The following is a 23,175-nucleotide window of genomic DNA, read 5'->3' on the forward strand; positions in this document are numbered from 1 at the left end:
TGCATAATTACGTAAGTTAAAATCAAGCAAATTTCACACATTCCTCTTATCAATGTAGTTCATTCACTTTTGTAAAAATGCAGAAGGTAAAGAATGGTTCAAATTTAAGAGCTAGTATGTATGCCCCTTATTAGGAATCTGGCATGCCAATATGGTATGCATAAGCAAGCATGAGAAACTGTAATAGGATCAAATGTGAGGATGGTTTAAATTCTTCAAGAGCAACCTCGGGTTCATATTATGGTGCAGGCATTAAATAATAAGAATATATGCAATTCTTCTTGCAATAATTTTGTTTAATAGATGATTGGCAATCCTCTCTTGAAACGCGGCTTGGCTCCTCTTTGACCCACGAGAAAAAACACTTTTGGATAATACTTATGCAGGTTAATATAATATACATCATTTGTATTCAAGGCAACTGAGGATTTTTGTCTAGGTGAATATTATGTGATTAGCAGCAAGGACAGGTCATGTTTGTGGAGCACTAACTATAATTGGTCTTAGAAAATATTTATTGAGTACTGTACAATATCTAAAGCTTGATTTGTATCCACAACCCAGCCTTGATTACTTTTCAATGTATATTTACCACCCGGGATCCTACATATTGATCTTTTGAGAACAGTATAGGAGTTCATCACAGGGGATATTGAAAGGGAACAAAGCAGTTAGGTATTAATCATAGAATATCTAATGTCAAGATCTCTCATCAGGGCTTGGAAGTCTATTGAGAAAAAGAGAGGGAAGAGTCATGGAATATCCAAGAGGCACAGTTCCTGTAGCAATTTAAAGCTGACAAGCGAGGAAAAAATATTTTAACACAACTAAGGGAGTTGGGCTGCATAGTTGTAAATGGTCAATTAGAAAACAACATTTCAGAAAGCCCGTCCAATATATGTGTACTTGGCCGTTATATCTTCGATTATGTGGTTTCTTTTTGTGAAGCTTTGAAATTTCTCTCTAACCTTCACAGTCAAGCTAATGACTTCAGCAATCATTATATTTTGTTCCTAAATGTTACCCCTTTTCTCAAAACTAAAGACAAAATAATGTGGGATCTGTTTGTGTACATTAAGGTGATGGACAGTAACCCAAGCATGTGAAATAGGAAAGCTGTAAGTGTTGTGACTGAAACAAGTTGATTTAGAAGCTGTTTAAAATTAATTTAGTTACACAGACTGTGCAGTAATGTACAATATGTTTTTTGTCTTTTAATATCAAATAAATATTTTCAAACCACAGTTTACAGCTGAAGTGAATTAAGACCTTCAGTGGGCCTAGGTTCAAGTTTTTTTTTTTTATCCTTTCTCGTTTTTAGACACTGATTACCAGGTGAAACAGTTTGTAATTGTGATTTTGTTTAAACTTCTGGCAATGCATCGGTACTGTGACTGAATTTGTTTCCCAATAGATGAAGGCAAAATAAGCAACTTTTTGTCAGTTGCTATAAAAAATACTTTTCATGGACAGATGGGTGCAAAGAAGATGTGTAACAGCCCATCTGTCAGATCGAGCAAGGGAGAGGTTTAAAGAAATAGGAAGGGAGAAGAGGCAGCTGGAGAAAGGTATGTGATGAGAGAGGCAAGAGTTTGAGACAAAGCATGACAGAGAAATAGCGAGAGAGACAGAAAAATATGTAAGAGACACTGGGATGGATCACAATACATTTTTGACTAGTACTAGTTCCAATCGCCTGTGGTGAGTTACGGTAGTGCATGCTCCAAACACTGTTTACCGCTGTATAAAGAAAGCAAGATTCTGGAAGTGGCAATGTGTGATACCAATGTTTGTGTACATTTGTTGACTGGCATTTTGTTGTGGTGATGATGTGTTTTTGTTCTTGTTTTATGGCAATGTGATTTTATTGTGTTGTAATGCCATTGTTGTGTTGTGTTCTATTGTGATTGTCTTGTTGTTCCCTTATTTGTTTTATTTGTGTTAAGTTACTTTGCATATGTTATTATGTTATGTTATGTTCTGTTGTTTACTATGAATATGTCAACAAATGCTGCTACATTTCCAATCAACAATAGCATATTCTTTGAAATTTCCCATGACAAGTGACCACTTACCACTGTCTAAGGTGGTACAATAGTTTGGCTCTGGCTCTTGAACTAATAAAGACACCAGTCAGCCCAAAACTGTGGCAGAGACTCTGGCTTGAATATATATTTGCATTACACACTTAGTGACACAGCCTTTTCTTAAGGTAGTGCTCCAATAGCTTACTTTATGTGAAACAGCGTAGAGAGCTCACTTCCATTTCATGCTCACCATCTGCTATCTTGTTCATCAGACATTTATTTTACTAGTTTGTACTTTCAAACAAAATCATTTTCACCAGTTTGTCCCAAACTATTTAGAACCACAACTTAAATTTTAGAAGGACAATCTTTCACGACCCACCTAGCTTTAATGGACTTGAGGCGGGCGTTTTTTTAATGTAACTATAGCATTGTGTGGTAGTGCACTGTCATTTACACATCTTCCATTGAAATGGCCACTGAATTTGCACAGACATACTGTTTTAATGATAAAACTATATCGCACACAAATGATAACGCGTGGAAATCGGGTTTCAGTGAATATGTATCATTTCTGCATCACCAAGTAAAGTGTCTTGATTTGTATTGATTTATTAAAATCTTTGTTTCCATAACACTTCAGAAGTTAAAAAAAGTGCTTCATTTTAGCCTTCCTAACTTCTGAATGTGCACAGTTCATTCACAGCTATTTACATTTTGTTGTGTTACAAAACAATGACATCCTACAGCTTTGCCGTTCACACTCTGTATCCCATCAAGATTGTCACATAATTCCATGTAATTTTCTTTCACTGACTGCAAAGTGAGAGAAGTCTTTAAACACCCATCCCCAAGGTTAAAAAATGAGCAGCAATTTGTTAACAGACATTGCCTTTCTTTTACCTCTTTCTTTGAAGCACAGCAAATGTAACATGATAAATTCAAACTTTAAAGGCATCTTTATTTATTGCTTGGTGGGTTACACCATATTGATACCTGTTCTTTGTTATAGTCTCTTTTAATGTATTTGACTAGAAAGGTAAAGGGCTGTTGGTATTTTGATAATATTTCAGATTTTTTAACAAGCCAGAAAATATAGAAATTGTACAAAGCATCAGTTACAATAGTGTTATCCCAATGTGGACCTTGCTTAGTTGTGGCCAACCCCCATCGAATGTTAGATGGATCAATGTATATCATATATGGGTATGCTGGGTATATCATGGCTAAAACATGCTTGCATACTAATGAGTGAGTTTTTCTGCATTGTGTACTTGGGGGGGAGGGTTAGTTAGTGTCTGGATGTGTGAGTGAGTGAGTGAGTGGGTCAATTCCCATATGAATGACTAAATGATTGAACACCATGATAGAAGATAGATGTGAGAATAAGTGAATGAGTGAATAGAAAGACGGGTGAGTGGTTACATAGATGGATGATTGGATGGGTGTGTGAATGGATGGAAGGATGCATGGATGGACGGATGTAGAAATTCATGAGTGTAGTTGGAGATAGTAAAGCTCTTTCAGTCCCCTCCAGGAGTGGGGTCTTCCCTCTACAATTTAATCCCATTGTCCGGAGACCCTGATTCATTCAATGGTTTTGTTTTTTTCTCACAAAGGCCAGGTGTTGGCAGGGTCTCTTTCAGATGGACAGACGGAGTTTAGAGTCACTTGTGGACATCCTGTGGCCGCAGCTGCCTCTTCCACCACAGATACACATATCTCAGTGTCTGAGTCCATTCGCAAACACGACTCAAGCAACACATTTAGGTATAATTTCTAATTGTTGAGGTGTATAATTGCCAGAAATACATTGTGGATCACACAATACACGTCCTATTACTGTGCAGTTGAGCATGTAGAGCTGCGATATGGCTGTCTCTTTCTACTCATTTGCTATTTGGGCGTATTCCTTATTGAACAAAGGTTTCCCAAATTACGAAATCAATGTTTATTTGCCCATCTATTTTTAAACATATTACTTGTGACATTGAGGCAATTTGAAACATCTTGTGTAGCAGTTACATACTTGTCAAAGAACCCAACAAATATCACATGGCTGAGCCTAATGTGTCATTAACATTTGGAAGAAATTATTTGGAAATAAAGACTTTTAAAACTACAAGAGTATCTTGGACTTCTTTGCTGGCGCACACCCACTTGTAGCTGGAAATATCACGTGACAGTTAAAAGCCTGCCTAACCAAGGTGACTTGTAAGCATGTTAAGCATATACAATATTGGATCCTGTATTTGTCTTTATATGCATAGTCTGATAACAACTTTATATTCTTTGTTCTTCTTACAGCTGAATTTTTATTTCTCCTATGGGGCATTTACCTCTGCTATGCAGTTCGGACAGTTCCATCAGCATTTCACGAGCCCCGCTACATGGCTGTTGCAGTTCACAATGAGCTGATTATATCTGCAATATTCCACACAATTAGGCAAGTGATCTGCATGGCTACTAACTAACCTGATCTTTTGCAGGCATTGTGCAAAATTCTAACACAAGCATTAAACGTGTATTGCTAAGTAGACATAACCTACGTATATGACTGTTGTGTTAATGTTATGCTTTGTTTTCCATTAAGCTCAATCACAAAATATAGAGAATAGGGTAACTTCAATTTTAACAAAATAATATATAAGATATTGTATAGGCTAATGAGCAGTCAACTGCACTACATATAGCATAGCGCAATATTTATTTTCACATGAACCGAAAATGAAATTATGATTTTACCTTGGTAAGTTACTAAGGGCGTCCTTTAGTGTTTGGGGGAGATCCTGCTTGCCAACAAGATGGTTCCCCTTTGTTATTTGGGGGAATGGGAAGCGATGATTCATTGCCAGCTGCACTGGCGGTCAATCAATGGCAGCAAACCATCTCCCATTGGGCCAGCACCTGTTATGCATCGGGAGGCCAGTGGCGAAATAATAGCCCCAAGCTCTAGGGGACTCTTCCACCCCTGGCCTGAGAACTCCTGACTGGGTCCGTAATGTGGAGGCCGCCTCTGTGTACTTTGCAGGCCCCCTCCCCCTCAAATTTCATTATGCCACTGTGGCTGGTCCTCCTATCAGGAAGGCCTTCAGATGTAGTTTTCACCTATCTGGGTTTGCTATGTGAGACATGGTAAACCTGGTAAGGAAAAATCAGCATGGGCCCACCTTCATGCTCAGGGAGAAGTTTCCCTTCATTTTAGTGCCATTGTTTTTATTTCTCAGAAGGAAATCCCAGGTTCAGGGATTTGTTTCTCAGAATCGAAAATGAATGCTGAGTTACCAATCCCAACATGGCTGCCTGCACAACATTCAATTTTGCCAAAATTGCTTCTGCCACTTGATGCAAAATGATCAACCAGCACCTACAATATGAGGTTATCTAAAATGGGCAGGTAATCTTCTTCCATTACGATGGAAGCAAGAATTTCCTCCAATTTAGCAGACCAAAGGGGCTCTTTGTGGCCATCCCTGCAGTACGTGCGTTCACAGTGTTCACTTTTTAATGATATTAAAAATATTCATAGTTTTTGCTAGAGTCACAGAAACAGGCGGAATACCTGCCTTATGCTTGTGCAGTTTCGTGATTCATGCATGTTTGAATTTAGGTCTGCCCTATAAAACCATTATGCTGCACTTGACATGGGTAAGCAATGAGAAATCATGTACCTACATTCTTGACGTACTCATAGACGATGATTCACCAAAATGTCTGGGGTAGTGGAAGTGACCTCACACACATTTTGGCCTGAATGGCATCACACAAATGACATCATCATGGCCTTTGACCCTAAATCTTCTCACAAAGTGATGTCACATGATCTTGATTAGATTACAATAATTGACATCGCTGACGTTCAATAATAACTGCATGACTAATATAACAACACAAGTGTCTATTTTAGATACCACCTATCTTAGGGTGTGAGTAAGCTATGCTGGGGAACCTTGCTCCTTTCTTTTTGCATAAAAATTAAATATGATGTGGTTGCTATGTCTCAGCATTGGCTCATCATCCTGTGATTCTGAGCAAATCACTTAATCTCTCCCCGTACCTGTGGACAGTGCCTGGATATCCTCTCGGGTGTTAAGCGTGCTATATAAATCTACAAATATAAAATATGAAAAAATATATATATATGTGTTCATCTCAAGAATATAAGATGCCACAAACCACAGAACTGCACTGGGAGCCAAAATTACTTTAAGGTTTTATTCAGAAACATACATTTTCATGTATTCACAATAATAAAACATAGCAAAAATTAGTTTAATAATGTGCATTTTGTCATGGGTGTGCCCCAGTAGGCCATAAATGGCATGCAAATTGACGGTGTCAGAATTTTGCCATTAGTGCTTTCCATATATGATGGGTGGCTCCTATGATAAACATTATCTCTAGTAGGTCAGGGCCAGCATTGGTTGTCTCCTCCCCAATAAGCCACAATTGTGCTCCCTTATGCCAAGAATTACTTCCAATGTGCCAGTCCTAGCATTGTGCCTTGGGTGCCCCCCGTGCCAAATAATTTGCTTCATTATGCCAGTTCCACAATTTTTCTATGGGTATCTCAAAATGCCAAGTATTACCTCTAAAATGGCAATACCAGTATTTTGTCACAGGTGCCTGTCATTCTAAGAATTGTATTTAGTTTATCAGTGCTAGCCTTTCGCAGTAGTTGCCTCTATATGCCAAGAATTACTTTCTGTATGCCACGGCCAACTACAGACTTGCAAGCATAACCGCACATTTTCTCTCAAGCTCTCACTCAAAACCATTCTCACTCAAACTTATTCACCCTTGATCACTTGCATTCACACATCCTCACTCACTCTTACTTTTACTCACTCTCACTTGGACTCACTCATAAATTCTTGCACACTCTTTTCCACTCTCTGACTGTCACCCACTCAGACATTCTCTGTCACAATCACCTGTACTCACTTTTAGTGACTCATTTTCACATGTTCTCGCACATTCAAACACATTCATTCTCATTCAGCGCCATGTCCATTCACTGCCACTCGCTCACATGCATTCTCACTCACATTCATTCTCATTCGCATTCTCTCACACTAGCACGCTTCACACTCAAACTTATATTTTCTCAGTCAGTCAGTCACATTCACTTACTCTTTCACTCTCACAAACACAAACATGCTCATGCATAGAAACAAACACTCACTTACATAGGCTCTCTCTTACACAAACACTGTCTCACCTGCCCAAAACATACATACAAAAACATAAATTTAAACACATTTTATGCTCCTGTGTTTATTTTTTATTACATTGATAGTGAATAATAAATTATTATTCGTTATTGATATAGTAAACAAAATGGACATAAACAAGAAGGGAGGAGCCCTGATGTCCACAAGTGTTACTGCCCCAGTGTTCTTGCCATTGATGTCACCACTTTGGAGGCTAGGGGGTAGCAATAGTAGTACCAGAAGTTGTGTAGGGCAATCTAGGAGTCACAACTGAGACCCGTGGCAAACCCCTAACCAACATCCATTTACCATTCCCGGACCTCTCAGCTATTCTATCTATCCTGTTTATCTCATTATTTTTCCCTCTCTCTTTCATATGTATCCATCTCTCTCTGAGGTATCTAACACCATTGCTTCTCTTATACCTGTCTCCTACACTCACACTCTGTACTTTGGAACTGTCTCTTTCTGACCTGTCTCTAGCCGTTTTTCTTTTCTCTCAGATGTCTCTTTTTTAAACACACATGTGCACACACACACACATACACGCACACGCACACACACACACACACACTCACTCACTCAGTCACTCACTCAGTCACTCACTCACTCACTCACTCCAGGGGTCTCCCAACTAGTAGCTTGTGAGCTACTGTAGATCTCCAGCTACCTATGAGTAGCTCACCTGTGTGCAGCCCAGCTTATTAAATTAGAAAGTTTTTGCTTGGTTGAATCAATATACATATAAAAAGGAATTAAGATTATACAACACTAATAATATTAGTAGCTCTCAATTTGTTTAATTGAACATAAGCAGCTCTCAGTACAGAAAAGATTGGTGACCCCAGCACAAACCTCAATCAATCAATCAATCGGAAATTTATAGAGCGCGCGGCTACCTCAACAGAGGTGTCCTGGTGCTAGGCAGATTTGTGGTGGGGGTAATAAGAGGGTCGAACTAAGGCAAGCTGAAATGCCAGGTTTTGAAAGACTTCCTAAAGGCCAGCTCTGACTCCATCATGCGGAGGTGGGGGGCATTGAATTCCAGAGTTTCACAGTTTTCACCATGAACACTCAGCCGCCTATTCTGGCCTTGATGAAGCGGGGAACCCTGAGTAGTCACAGGAGATTTAATCTCAAGGCCCGGTCTTGTTGGTATCCTTGCAATCTCTACCTCAGATAGCCTGGACCCTGATCTCATGTGGCTCTATAGGCCAAGGTGAGCGCCTTGAACTCGACTCTTCTTTTGACTGGAAGCCAATGGAGGTGCCTTAAATGTGCGGAAATATGGTGGCAAAACAACACTTTCCTATTTAATCTGGCTGCTGCTTTTTGAGTCAGTTGCAACCTGTGAACCAGATCATCTGGAAGCCCTAGTTAGAGGTTATTGGAATAGTCCAGCTGGGAAGTAACCAGGGCATGGACCGTAGTCTTCCTGTAAACCTCCTACAGGAAGTAAAGAAATTTGCTCCATGCTCTTAACTTCTAGATGCATGTAGAGGTGACAGAACACACCTGGGTCTTACAGGAGAGGTTGTTGTCAAATTTAAACCCCAGATTTCTGGCAGAATCTACTGGGGTAGGTGGTGGGTTCAGTTCTGCGTGCCACCACAAATTAGAGGGTGGTGGTGCTGTCTGGTTGACAAATAAGACCTCAGTTTTCTCGGTGTTTAGCTTTAAGCAATTCTCAATCATCCAGTATGAGATATGTTTCAGGAATTGCTTAAAATTGAGAGAGGCAGCCTTTAAGTGTTCTTATAATGAAAACCCCAGCTGAGTGCCATCAGCGTGGGAGACTACACTCAGACCCCATGTCTCGACTAAGGTTGTCAGGGGAGCCAGGTATACCTCTCTCACCTGTCTGTCTGGTGTGTTTCACTTTCCCCTTGGTCATTAACTCTTCTTTTTCTCTGTCATCTTCCAGGGCCTTGTGGCCATTGTTGAGCCCCTAGTTCAGGAATGGTGGCAACATTTTCCTCTACTGCAGTGCGCAGAGTTTCACTGCTGAATTTATTTAGGAGAGACAAACATCCCCATTTGCCATGGGACAATAAGAGTTTAAAAAGGCTCATTAGAGCACAATTTAACTTCTGTTCCTGCTGCTCCTCTAGAGACCTCTTAGGCAATAGGTCACAAGGACAGTGCTAGGGGTCGCAACTGCAACCCCTGACTTCCCTCTTGTGACCCCTGGCACTGTCCTGGGGAACTACGGGCTAGGAGGACTGTAGGGGAATGCCAGGAACAGAAGTTAAATTGTGCTCTAATGAGCTTTTTTAAACTCCTATTGTTAGTGCTAGTGGTCGTTAGAGGGCAGCCAGAGGTCACATTTGTGAACCCTGGAGACAGCTTTTATGCAGGCCCAGTGTATAGTTACGCCCACCCCTGGGACACTTAGGGGAGAGCTTGGGGGTCCTGACTATGTAAAAAATAATGTGGATTCTAACCCCACACTGCTCATAGCACCAAAGTCGATTTTGGGATGGACTTTACTACAATGGGGGAAGTAAAATGTGCAATTTTTGCACCCCTATGGTAATTAAAACATCTTTTATAAGGACCCTGCTTATAATTACATGACCCGCACCCGTAGGACACCTAGGGGAGTCCCTGGGGGTAGGTACCTAATATGTAAAAAATAATGTCGATTATCACTTTTTAAGTTCCCCTACCACTAAAGTCGAGTTTGGGCACAATTTACATTTAAAAGCAGTGCTGCAGAGCAAAACTGCTTTTAAAATGACCCCAGGCACTCAGTAATGCACAAATGCAGGTACAACAAAATCTACTGGCCTCTAAACTTCCATGCCCTATCATGTACTAGGGTCTTATAGGTAGTTTCAACCCTCCTGCCCTAATATCTACTAGGGACTTATAGAGTAGGTCATGCCAATTATAGGTGTACTCAAACACATAGTGTACCTTAATGCATGTGTGTGCTTTCCCTCGTGTTTTCAGCATAACACTGGCCTGGGCATGTCAACAGAGCCTAGGGCACAGTCAGAGTCAGTTACAACCAGCATCCTTTTATTCTTCATCAAAAAAGAAAATGGGGTAGTACAAGGCACACAGGATGAATTTGCAATATAGCCCTCCCCAATCGAAAGGTGATGGGTCAGTAACCTGCACCCTTGTGGTCCTCATCAGCTAAGTGGAAAACCTTGAAAGTCCACCTGCATTGGTATGGGCACCACCAGGTCTGTGTTCCACTGTGATGTCAATTCCCTGTAGGGAAATGGACCTTCTCAACAACTTGGGATTCTCCCCTCTCATCTGTATGAGCGATCTGAAAGGTCTGTGTCAGTTTGAACATGAGAGTACCAAACAGATATGGTCTCAGCTTTTTCAGGGACCAAACCACAGCAAAGGCCTCTCTCTCAGTGGCACTCTGTCTCTGCTCTCTGGGTAGAAGTCACCTGCTAATCAAGGCAACTGGCTGGTCACGTCCCTCCTCACTTACTTGTGCCAATACTGCCCCAAACCTTTGTTCTAAAGCATCGGTCTGAACCAAAAATGCCTTTGTGTAGTCAGAGGCCACTTACACTGGTACCAAACACATAGCAGTTTTCAGTGTGTCAAAAGCCTTCTGACACTCTGGAGTCTAAGCTACTTTCTTGGGCTTCTTCCTAGAAGTGAATTCTGTCAGGGGAGCCACATCATCCCATAGTTCTGAACAAATCTTCTATAGTACCCAGTCAGTCCAAGAAATGCCCTAACCTGAGCCTGGCTAACAGGAGCTGTCCAATCCCAAATGGTTTGAAATTTAGCCTGGAGAGACTGACCATGGCCTCGACCTGGAAGGTGGCCCAGATACACAACAAATCTCTGCCCTATTTGGCACTTACTGGCCTTAATAATCAGGCCTGCCTGCTGCATGGCCTGAAGCACATCCCTCGGGTGGCCTAAGGGATCCTCCCAAGCAGGACTATATACAGCTATATCATCTAGATATGCTGCACTGAACTGCTCCAACCCAGCCAGGGCCCTGTTCACCGACCTTTGGAAGGTAGCAGGAGCATTCTTTAAGCCAAAGGGCATTACCTTGAACTGATAATGTCCCTTTGGGGTGGAGAATACTCACCTCTCTTTTGCTCCATCTGTGAGGGCAATCTGCCAGTAACCTGAAGTCAAATCAAATGCACTCAGATACTTAGCAGCCCCTAACCTATCAATGAGCTTATCAGCTCTAGGCATAGGGTGAGCATCAGTCTTAGTGACTGCATTAATTCCTCTGTAGTCCACACAGAAACTTAGCTCCTTCAGTCCCCCCTGGGAATTAGGTTAATACACCAGCACCACACCACTGGGCTGGCCCATGGACTGTTAAAAGGCACACTTACACACAACTCTTGATTCTTACATATCGCAGCGTTGATGCTGGCTCTGAAATGGTCAGACACCCTGCATAGTTTCTCTTTGACATGTGGGCTGCCACCAGTGTCAAAGTGGTGCATACACCATTCAGTGACACCTGGGGTTAAAGAGAACAGGCCAGCAAGCTGGTCCAGCACCTGCTTGCAGTTTCTGTGCTGCTGGTCTGTCAACTTAGAAGAGAGTATAATCCCCTCCACTGACCCACATTGCTCATTGTTGGGGAGGAGATCGGACACTGGTTCAATCTCCTCCACCACTCCCTTATCTGTGACAAAGTAACATGGTCATATCTGACCTGTCATGGTGGAGTACCAATCTATTTTCATGCAGGACCCTATGAAGATTCCTGGGGGTGTTAAGTTCAACCAGGTAGCTAACCTCACCCTTTTTCTCAATGATTGATAGGACCCAGTCCACTTGTCATGGAGAGCGCTAGGAGCCACAGGCTTTGACACCCACACCAACTGTCCTGGAGTATATTCTGGCATTGCTGCCTTTTGATCATACCAGTGCTTTATGAGCTCCTGATTGGCCTCTAGTTTCCTGCCTGCCTTTTACATGTACTCTGCCAATCCAAATCTCAGGCCTGGCACATAGTCCAGCACATTGTCCTTTGCTTCCTTGAGAGTCTTCTCTAAAGACTCTCTCAGCAGGCACAGTGGCCCTCGCACAGGGTGTCCAAACAAAATCTCAAAGGATCTGAAACCAATCCCTTTTTGTGGACTCTCCCTTTAGACAAACAGTAGGCATGGACGGAGAACATTTAATCACCTCCTGAATTTGTCAGACAACCCATTGATCATGCCCTTCAGGGTCTTCTTAAACCTCTCCGCCAGACCATTAGGCTGGGGGTGATATGGGGTGGTGAACTTGTACGTAACACCATATTCAACCCACATTGCTTTCAGATAGCTGGGCAAGCAATTCATGCCCCCATCTGAAACAACCTCTTTTGGAAAACCCACTCTGGTGAATAAACCAAGTAGGGCCCGGGTCACTACAGGAGCCGTGACTGTTCTGAGGGGTATTGCCTCAGGGTGTATTGTGGTCATGTTCCACTACCGCCAAGATAAACTTATTCTCTGATGCAGTTGGGGGTTCTAGGGGACCCACAATGTCCATCCCACCCTCTCAAAGGGAGTCCCAGCCACTGGCACTGGTTTAAAAGGAGCCTTCTACTTGCCCCCTGTCTTGCCACTGGCCAAACAGGTGACACAGGAGCTGCAAAAGCCCTTTACCTTCTAAGACAGATGTTGCCAGTAATAATGGTTCATCAACCGGTTCCAAGTCTTAGTCTTTCCCAAATGTCCTGCCAAGGGAATAACATGACCTAAGGTCAGGATGAAGTCTGTGTACTTTTAGGGCACCACCAACCTCCTGGTGCCCCCATCATTGAGGTTTCTGGCCTCAGGATAAAACAATCTTCCCAGGAGATTCTGTGAAATCCACAGTCATCCCCCTCCTCTTGCTTGAAGTCAATTTGCCTCAAGTTCTCAAGGGTGGGACAGTCTCTCTGTCCCTGACAAAATTCCTCTCTGGAGGGTTCACTGGCTTCTGTCAGTTTTGCCACGCCTGACAGATCTAGCAGGGATATAATCCCTTCCTGAGAGGTCAGGTCCCCTCCTATTAGGAACAAATTCCTCTTGCACCTCTGGAGCTCCCTGGGCTGGCTCACCAGACCCAGTCCCCTTGTCTTGGGTATGCTTGTCCCCTTGTTCCAGAGTCCAAGTGTCTCCCATTTCCCTTCGGGATAGTCTGTGTCCTGGTTACAGCAAATACCCTCTCAGGGAGCTCCAATACTTACAATAGAGTCAACTCTCCACCACTGTCCACTCAGATGCTTCCAGATCATTGCCTAGTAATTACTGGACTGAGAGTACATGAGATGCAGCTACCTTCAGAGGGCCTGTCACACCTCCCCATTCCAACTCCTCCTCAGCTATGGAATGGAATTTGGTACTGCTGTCTGCATAGGTCACCAGGTGAAACTCACTAGGTAGGATTCTCTCTTGAGGCATCAGGGTGTCTAGGATCATAGTCACATGAGCCCATGTGTCTCTTAGAGTGTCAACCTCAGTCCAACTGACTTTAGGACTCTGCCTGTACTCATTCATGTTTGAAGGTATGGAGGCCAGGGTTGTAATATTCACCTCACCCAGGGACACTAAGGGTGCCTCTGCCACTTCCCTACCCCTCTCTGGGGCACTCTCCACCCCCATACTTACACTAGCAAAACCTGGGGATGGCCCACTAGTGGGGGGCTTCTTTTTGCAGACAGAATCTCCTTTCTTGTGCCCTGGCTAGTGACAGTCATAGCACGTTCCCACCTTTGAAGGATCAAAGAACCTACCATTCTTTAATTGATACCCTCTTCCTTTGAATTTGGGTTGGCTCGGGCCCCCCCATTCAGTTTTTTGTGGGTCTTCTGAGGACTCCTACTTTGGACATTTTTTTCCCTGGGCTTTTCCCTGGGTGTGACCTGTCCTCCCTTCGTCTGTTCATTTCCCTGTGCCGATTCGAAATTCGGGTTCTCACCCACTCATCAGCTGCTTTCCACAGCTCTCTGTGAGCTGTCAGCTTGGAGTTCACTAGGTACCGGCGTAACTTCCTTTCAGCACACTGATTCAAAATGTGTTCTTTCAAAAACAAATTATACAATCCCTCACATGTTTACTTTGTTACCAACAATCGAGCCTTCTAGTGCCTTCACTGAAATGTCCACAAAGTCCACCCAGGACTGTGTGCTCACTTTCCAGGTGTCTCTGAACCTCACTCTGTACTATTCTGGAATCGAACCAAACTTCTTGACTAAGCATTGCCTCATGTGAGAGTAAGATTTTGCTTCTTCCCTCTGCAGGGTCACGAGCATATCCCTCTCAGTTACTGAAATCAGTTCCCACAAAAGTGAACCCCAATGCTTGAAGCAAACACCCACATCTCAGTGGCCCTTTGAAATTAATTCAGCCATTTATCAATGTCGTCCCACTCTGTGCACTATACCCTTGGGAAGCTTGTGGTCAAAACCATCACCCCTGGACATCTCCATCTCATCTTTAATTTTGCTGCCACCATTTCTTCTTGCTTTCTTCTCCTCTCACTACTCCCTATTAATTTATAGTTTCTCTCATCTAGGGTTATCGCCCTTTCTCTTAGGGAAATCCCGGGCCCTTCTGTGGGAGAACCCCCTCTCTCAATTCCTGGAATTATGTACCTACTATTGGAAGTAATGGAGAAGGCATTATCTTCACCCTCCTCCTGGGTGACATTAGGGGGTCAGCTTCTCAGCTCTTTAATCTCTGCAGCTGCCAAATCCCAGGCCTTCAGGGACTTTATCAACCCTGCCTTCCTAATCTTGTTGGATCCATGCAGCCCTCTAGCCCTCCATTATTTCCTAAGCTCAGTCATCTTGAGTTTAGTAAGTTTAGCCAAGCCCAGCTCCATGGTATTCCTACTTTTGGGTCAATAACAACAGTCAATCAAAATTAGAACAACTTTCGTAAAATAAAAGAAATGGACTAAAAATCAGTTTAGTCCAGATTTTACAAATTCAAAATCAAAAGCTTTGTTCTAAGGCAATTTAGAGGATTTTTAAGATCTTAATTTATGTTACTGGCAGGTGTACTGTTACACACAATCAGTATCCACACCTCTGTACACAAAAAAGTTTGAAATTGATAAATAAGAATCTGCCAATGGCAATTCGGCCACTAACACTGTCTGGAGCTCAGTTTAGGTCTCAATATATTATTCCCATGCTCAACCCTTGGTAGCTTGGCTGCGAGCAGGTAGGCTTAACTTAGGAGACAGGTATATAAAGAATTTAAAAACACAAATTCAGCAAAAACTTAAGACACAACAGACTATAAAAATACCACACCAATTTATAGAAATAGGAAATATTGTTGTCTTTAAAATGACACTAAAATGGCAAAAATCAAGTGTAGGGAACCGAAGATATGTTTTTTTTAAACAAATTACCACTTTATAGTGCTTAAAAGTCTATAGCCCGACCCTGGGAAATCTGGTAGTGCTTGACTTGGCCAAAGTTTTAGGCTGGCCACTAGTCCTGCACGACTACACCAAGCGGGAGGCCCCGGTCAAAATTTTACCTTTGAACTTAGAAACTTTTCTGAAGCTTTTTCTTCTGTGGTCCCTCGCCAGCTTGACTTTCAGGGAGCTCACAGTCAAACTCTGAAAGTCAGACCTCCAGAGCTCTTTAGCAGGATGAACCTGCAATCCGGGCCGGGTCGCGGGTAAAGTTGGCTGGCTTGGGTCTCACGGTTGACTCGGTCACCTTATGAACATAAAGCTTCTTTCCAAAGTTGCTCCAAACTTCTGAAACTTCTTCCTGAAGTTCCTCTTGAGGGTTCAAATGGTCTAAAATGCAATCCAAGAGTCTGGAAGCTCCAAGATGGTCCGTGAAAGGTTTGGACCACAATTTCCACAATACACCTGGACAAAACCCTTCAATGTCCACTGGTAACACTCCAGCCAGGGAATTCTAGGTGGTGATGATGCAGGTGAGCCCTGGTAACCTGTAGGTTGCAGGGAGTCCACTCTTAAAACCTTTTGAAGGTACATCCACAGGGCTGTAGTTCCAGAGAGTGCAGCAGGCGCAGTCAGTCAGAATGCAGGGTCTGTGCTGCAAATCAAGTTTCTAGCATGGCAATCCTTTTTCTCTTACTTTCAAGCAGCAGATCTTAGAGGCTCTGCAGCTCTCACATATTTATTCAGTGTTTTCTAGGGTCAAGCAGGAGAGCACTCCTGCCCAATGACGTGGAAGGCAACACCCCTGAGCGTGGCAACTTCCTCCAAAGTGTGGCCTATTCTTGCCCTAAAAAGCACAATTCAGCCAAAACTCATGATGACTGAAATATTAGCAGAGGAGCAAAAACTAGCTAAACCAACCTCCAGTGTGGCTCATTTTTATAGCCCGTATCCCCATAAAATCAGCAGAGCCTTTCCTTAAGCCTGACATCTGGCTGGGTCAGAGGGGATGGGGGTAGGCAGACCTGGCATACCCTGACTGTCCTGTTCGTCCTTTGAAGCCTCATGCTTTTGTACCCCTTCCTCAGATCTGGCATTCCTGTGTGGAAGAGCCCTCTCCAGCAGATAGCCTATCCCCTGGTGAGCCACTTATTACTTCATCAAAGCAACCTGACTAATCCTGTTAACTCTGACCAATCAGGGAAGACTGCAGGAAGGCTGAATTGTGGCTTCTTATAGACAAGAAAGTTGTATAACTTATTTTCTGTATAATTTAGGATAAATTCAGCAATGGCATATTGCTGGATATATCAATACTATTCTTCTGAGTCTTTGAATTATATTTTGTTTTAATTCCTATCAATATTTATTCAACCATTTACTATTACCATATTATCCTATGGGGCTGGGAATCTACAATGGGGAAAATGAAATATGCAATTTTCCCATCACCAGGGCATATAAAACATTTTTAATAAAGGCCCTGTTTATAGTTACCCGACCCCCAACCCCTGGGACACCTAGGGGAGACCTTGGGGATCCTGACAATGTAAAAATAATGTGGATCCTCACCCCACACTGCTCATAGTACCAAAGTCGATTATGGGAGGGACTATGCTACAATAGGGAAAGTGAAATGTGCAATTACTCCATCCTCAGGGCATATAAAACACCTATTATGTGGACTCTGCTTATAGATAATTGGCCCCCATCCCTGAAACACCCAGGGGAGACACTGGGAGTACCTAATATGTGAAGATAAGTAGACCTGAATTGCAGGTTGGCTTGGATGGTATGTTACCAATCCAAAGCTGTGGTACTGTCCCTGGAGTGGTAAATGGCTTTTGTCATTTTACAGCTCGGCATGGATAGCACTGTGATAATCATATGCGTAAAGATGTTGCTGTAGAAATGGCAAAATACTTTGTCCCTTTCTATCTTGGCGTGGTTAGCACTGTGCTAATCATATGCTTCAAAACTTTAATAGAAAACAGACATTTGTAGTGAACAAATTTAGAGTGTATACAGGAGCTGCCTTCCACCTAAACTTGGGAACTACCCATAGTTCTCTGCTTTTTAATTGTGTGTGTGTATATATATATATAAATTCACTTAAAAAACCATAGGTTTCACACATGTTATAGTTAGCTGTACATTTCACTCGTAAAAAACCAATGAAATTCCACGTTATAGTTAGATCAGGTAACTATAACTTGCGCGCCCACAATAAACTGCTGATGACGTCACATATTACATCACTCATGACATGGTCAGTGACATCACTCATCACATCAATGATGACATCTGAAATGACACATTGTGGATTGCGGTTGCGCAAGTTATAGTTACCTGATCTAACTATAACGTGGAATTTCATTGGTTTTTTACCAGTGAAATGCTATGAAGCTTGTCCATGGTACACAGTGCGCGATTGAACAGTTATACTGTGTCCACTTTTGCCATTGGTTGATACCGGGCCAATGGGGTGGCTCTGATGTTCCGTTAGACTCATGTCCAATTCATTGTATCGCCACTCCAATGGCCCCATGTCCTTCGCCACAGCCGCCGGATTTTACATGATGTTTTCCCAGTAGGTGTCAGATAGATAACTGGCTACCCCAAGTTTGAATAACTTGCGACTTTTTCGTCGGCCGGAAAGAACTCATCGGCGGCGGTTCGGGAGTTCGACTAATATCACCAACACCATTCCCACCTCAAACTCCGAACACAGGGCGGGTGCTTACTCCTTATGGTGAGGGTGGGACCTCACGTTTGCTGCACAGCAACTTGAACACACATTGTTTTTTTTTTGCCGTGCGCGTACGGTAAGCTTACCGTACGCGCACTCTGCGATTTTTTTTAAAATGATTAAATGTATTTTTCGTACTTTTTGGTCCTTCGTGGACGCCCTGACAAACGCTAGGGGGTCTGCAACTCTCTCCGTTGCCCCCTTTTCACGTTATCCACCTTTGTTTTTCAGTGCGAGAGACAGAAAATGGCGGCCGACACTTTCTGATTTCGACCGATTTGAATGTTTACAGTCATGTAACCACCAATCAGGATTGAGCTCGCGCACGGCACCGTACGCGTACGGTAAGCTTACCGTAAGCGCACGGAGCGCGCTTACAGATATATATATTGATTTAAATGCTATTTTCTCAGGACCTACTGAACAGATTTACATCAGACCTGCAAAAGGCACATCTCTGACCTGAGGACTACCTCTCTGCCAAATTTCAAGTAATTCTGTTCAGCCGTTCGGGCTGTAGCTCGGACTAAAGGTCCTATGGGAAAATGCATGGGGAAAACGCGTTTTGGGACCCCCCTTTTTCTCAGCCCCCGCTTGATGAATCCCCCCGAGACTTTCAGGGTAGGAGCGGAGCGGAGCGCCCCACCTATTTTGAAAATTTTGCGAGGATTCGTCAACCGGCGCCAAAGTTATTCCAAATAGAATGTTGCAGATTTCCTATGGAAACACGGTCCTAACTATAACTATCTACTGGCGACCGCCAGTAGATAATATATATATATATATATATATATATATATATATATATATATATATATATATATATATATATATATATATATTACCTACTTACTGGCGGCCGCCAGTTGGTAGTTATAGTTAGAACCTAGTTTCCATAGGAAAAGATTGATGTGCTTATAACTTTGGTGTCATTTGACAAATCTTTACGAAATTTTCCCCAAAAATTCTTTGTTCAGATCAGCTCCTATCTTGAACATTTGGGGGTGGTTAGTCAAGGGGGGGCTAAGAAAAAAGGGGAGGTCCCAAAACGTGTTTTCTCCATGCAATTTCCATAGGAAACTTTAGACAAGGCTACAGGTCAAACCGCTGAATGGAATTACGCCAAATTTGGCTTGGAGAATGGTCTTGGTCCAGAAAGCACACTTTTAAAATGGGGTAAATACGTTCAGTAGTTTTTGAGAAATATCAAATTTTATAGATATCGATATTTGAGAATTCTGACATCTGATTGGCTGAGGCGTTACAAGCACGAGCTTGCGGCTCATTGGCTGTGAATGGTTCACACTAGGAAGTTTTGGCAGCCATTTTGTGACTCAGTTGAAAGAAGTAGGGGGAAAAAAGAGAAAAATTGTATAAGAGGGTATAGTAGGAACACTGTGGACTTAGTTTAAGTAGTCTGTACGGTGCAGAGGCAGGGAGTTTGAATGTTGCGAAGGGGATGGAAATCACGTCCACAGAACAACGCGCGCTGTATTGCAGCAAGGTTGCTTAGGCTCTGGAAAGCCCGTCGGGAAAACAATGCACCGTATTGCGGCAAACAGTGTGCAGGGTGCACACACAGGTAGTGTGAATGTTGCGTAGGCCGTGGAAATCACATCCGCAAAACAACGAAGCACAGTATTGCGGCAATGTTCAGTAGGCTGTGGAAATCATATCGGGAAAACAACAATGCGCCGTATTGCGGCCTTCCTTTAATATAATGCGCAGTAATGTTTACTTATAATTCGGTGTTCACTTTTATCACGGATAGCGTCACTTTGTTAGAGGAAATGTAATGTTATGTGGGAGGGCGTGTTCTGTCCCAGTGGGTGGAACAAAATTAACGTTTAATTGGCTGAGGTGTTCCAACAACAAGCTTAATGTTCGTTGGCTGCGAACCATTGAAAGTAGAAGTGTTGCCAGCCATTCCCTCCCTCTCCGCGGAGTAGCAAGTACATCTGATTGGCTCACATGTTGCAAGCAGGACCTTCCAGAGCTTAATGTTCATTGGCTGCGAACCATTGAAAGTAGAAGTGTTGCCAGCCATTCCCTCCCCCTCTGCGGAGTAGCAGGGACATCTGATTGGCTGATGTGTTCCAAGCAGGACCTTCCCAAGCTTAATGTTCATTGGCTGTAAACCTTTGAAAGTAGAAGTGTTGTCAGCGATTCCCTCCCCCTCCGTGGAGTATCAGGGACATCTGATTGGGTAACGTGTTCCAAGCAGGACCTTCCTAAGCTTAATTTTCATTGGCTGTGAAGCATTAAAAGTAGAAGTGTTGCCAGCCATTCCCTCCCCCTCTGCGGATCACCATGGACATTTTATTGACTAAAGTGTTCCGAATACAAGTTTGCGCCTTATTGGCTGGGGACGGTTCACTGTTGTCAGCCATTTTGTGACGCACTTCAAAGGAGTACAGGGAAAAAAAAGTAGTAGAGGGTAGGGTAGGAACACTACTAACGCTGTACAGTGGTCACAAGGTGGTAGACAGGGACTGTGAAGATAAAAATTGTTTTTTATATATTTTAAGGGCCATTTATATAATTTGCGTGGGGCCTACAAATAACGGCGGGAAAATAACAGAGTGTGTTGCGACCTTCTTTTTATTAAGTCAGTGGGTGGGATACTTCCCAGGAGCACTATTTACTTATAATGTGGTGTTTACTTTTCTGATGGGGAGTACTACATCTTTGGAGCAAATATTATAATATGGAGGAGGGGGTTGCAAAAACAAAGAGCGCTGTTGCGGTCTTCATTTAAATAAGGTTCTGAGTAGGCTACTTCTCTGGAGCAATGTTTACTTATAATGTATAGTTATAATGCGGTGCTTACTTCTGTCGCAGCGAGTGCTACTTCCTTGCAGCAAAATAGTAGGTGTGGTTGCGCTGCAAACATGTCAGTCGAAGTTTGAAACAGTTTTTATCAAGCAATCACAAATATACTTTCTTAGGAAAGTGTAGCTGTACATATCAGAGGGGTGACAAATAAAAACGCAATTCATAAAATATCCCTTAAGCGTGGCCACACCCTCCCTTTTTTTGTCGCCTATAGTTTGTAAAAGTGTTGCCCCATATTCTTGTTAATATAAGAGGGCATCAGTTACTTTTAGATGAAGTAGAAAAGAAGTGCTACAAGAAACACTCTACATCATCTCAGGTCACAACAACAATAACAAGTAAAAAAACAGTTAAACACAAATTACGTCATATTACATAGAAATGTTCGCTTCATCAAAACATTAAATGAAGCACTATGTATACAATATTTTTTAGGAGCTACTATTTTATAAAACATTAGCAGTGTTACAAACTGTGAGGTAGTAAGTTATCAATGGAAATAACTGTAGTATATGTTGTTAATTTCTCACACAGATAGATCTCCAACCCCTTTGAACTACTATAAAGTCACAGTATTAAAATATACTGGGTGAGTTTATAGTATTCCACAGGAGAACAAGAATGAATGAACATGCATTTGTATAGCGCATGGCTACCCATAGGCATCCCAGCGCTTACTCATGACACCTCATTCAGCAGGCACAACTCAGGGAAAAAGGAAGATCTTCAGCTGTTTCCTAAAACTAAAGTAATTAGAATCCAAGTGAATGTGCTCAGGCAGGCGATTCCATAGCATGGCTACGTTGTATGAAAACAGACGACCTCCTGAGCGAGCTCGCTTGATCATAGGCACTCTGAGCAAATGTTTATGCTTGGATCGCAGCATCCTATTGGGGACATAGAGTTGGACCAGCGACTGAATCAAAGGAGATCCTTTCCCAGCGATGGCCTTGTGAGCAATACACAGGGCCTTAAAACCTATCCTGGCCTGAACCGGGAGCCAGTGCAGGGTGGCCAATGCTGGTTTAGCTGAACTATGTTTGGGAATGTTCATAGGTAGGCGGGCAGCACAGTTCTGGACAATTTGTAACCTATTGGTAGTGCCCAAGGGAGCCCCAAGGTACACTGCATTTGCATAGTCCAGTCGCGAGAGTATAAGCGCCTGGACTAACACCCGTCTAGCGTCAAAAGGAAGAAGGGGGAGAATCTTCCTTATCATCCTAATCTGTCCATAGCAGCTAGCTACCACCTTACACGGCTGTTCTTTTAAATCAAGCTTGCAGTTGAGCCAAATTCCTAAGCTCTTAATCTTAGTTTTTGGTACATGTGGCGTACCCAGACAGCTGGGCCAAGAAGCATCAATACTAGTGGGAAGATTATGCCCAAAAAGCATAAATTCGGTTTTTGCGCCATTTAGCTTCAGAAATGACTTATCCATCCAATCCGAAATCTTTCCCAAGCAGGATATAAGACCCGGTTCTGTTTTGCCCTTTTGGCTTAGAGACACCACTAACTGTGTGTCATCGGCATAGGTGATAATCTGGATCCCCCAAGGATACACCAATTCCGCTAAGGAGCTCATGTAAATATTGAACATGGTAGGGCTAAGAGATGATCCCTGGGGAACTCCACACTGTAAAGGAATGTGCTCTGATGCAGCTTCACCCTCAAAGACACAAATAGAGCGATTCTCCAGGAAGGATTGAAGCCAGCCAAGCGCGATCCCTCTACACCCATCTCCCTAAATCTCTGAATCATAAGTTGATGATTGACGGTGTCGAAGGCTGCGCTAAGATCCAACAATATTAGAGCTGCGCTGCCTCCGTCAACCAAGATCTTCCTAGTCTCTTCAATTACAACAAGGAGGGCGGTGTCAGTACCCTGTTGGCATCTAAAGCCTGTCTGGGAGGGATGCAGGGACTTATTGTTTTCAAGAAATGAGGACAAGGCCGAGTTGACATGTTTTTCAGCCAGTTTGCTGATTTCTGGCAAC

At 42.8% G+C, this 23,175-nt stretch overlaps 1 protein-coding gene across 1 annotated transcript in view; it reads left to right on the top strand.

Annotated features, from left to right (window-relative positions):
- GPR158 (G protein-coupled receptor 158) overlaps nt 1–23,175 on the top strand; it is a 1,311,614-nt gene that overhangs the window by 1,187,712 nt on the left and 100,727 nt on the right. Inside the window, exon 8 of the mRNA XM_085631696.1 lies at nt 4,335–4,473. Within this exon, the coding sequence (XP_085487822.1) occupies nt 4,335–4,473 (139 nt within the window). The remainder of the gene's footprint in view (nt 1–4,334; nt 4,474–23,175) is intronic.

The sequence above is a fragment of the Triturus cristatus genome, chromosome 10 (genome assembly GCF_964204655.1).
Source record: "Triturus cristatus chromosome 10, aTriCri1.1, whole genome shotgun sequence".
In the NCBI taxonomy this organism is placed as follows: Eukaryota; Metazoa; Chordata; class Amphibia; order Caudata; family Salamandridae; genus Triturus; species Triturus cristatus.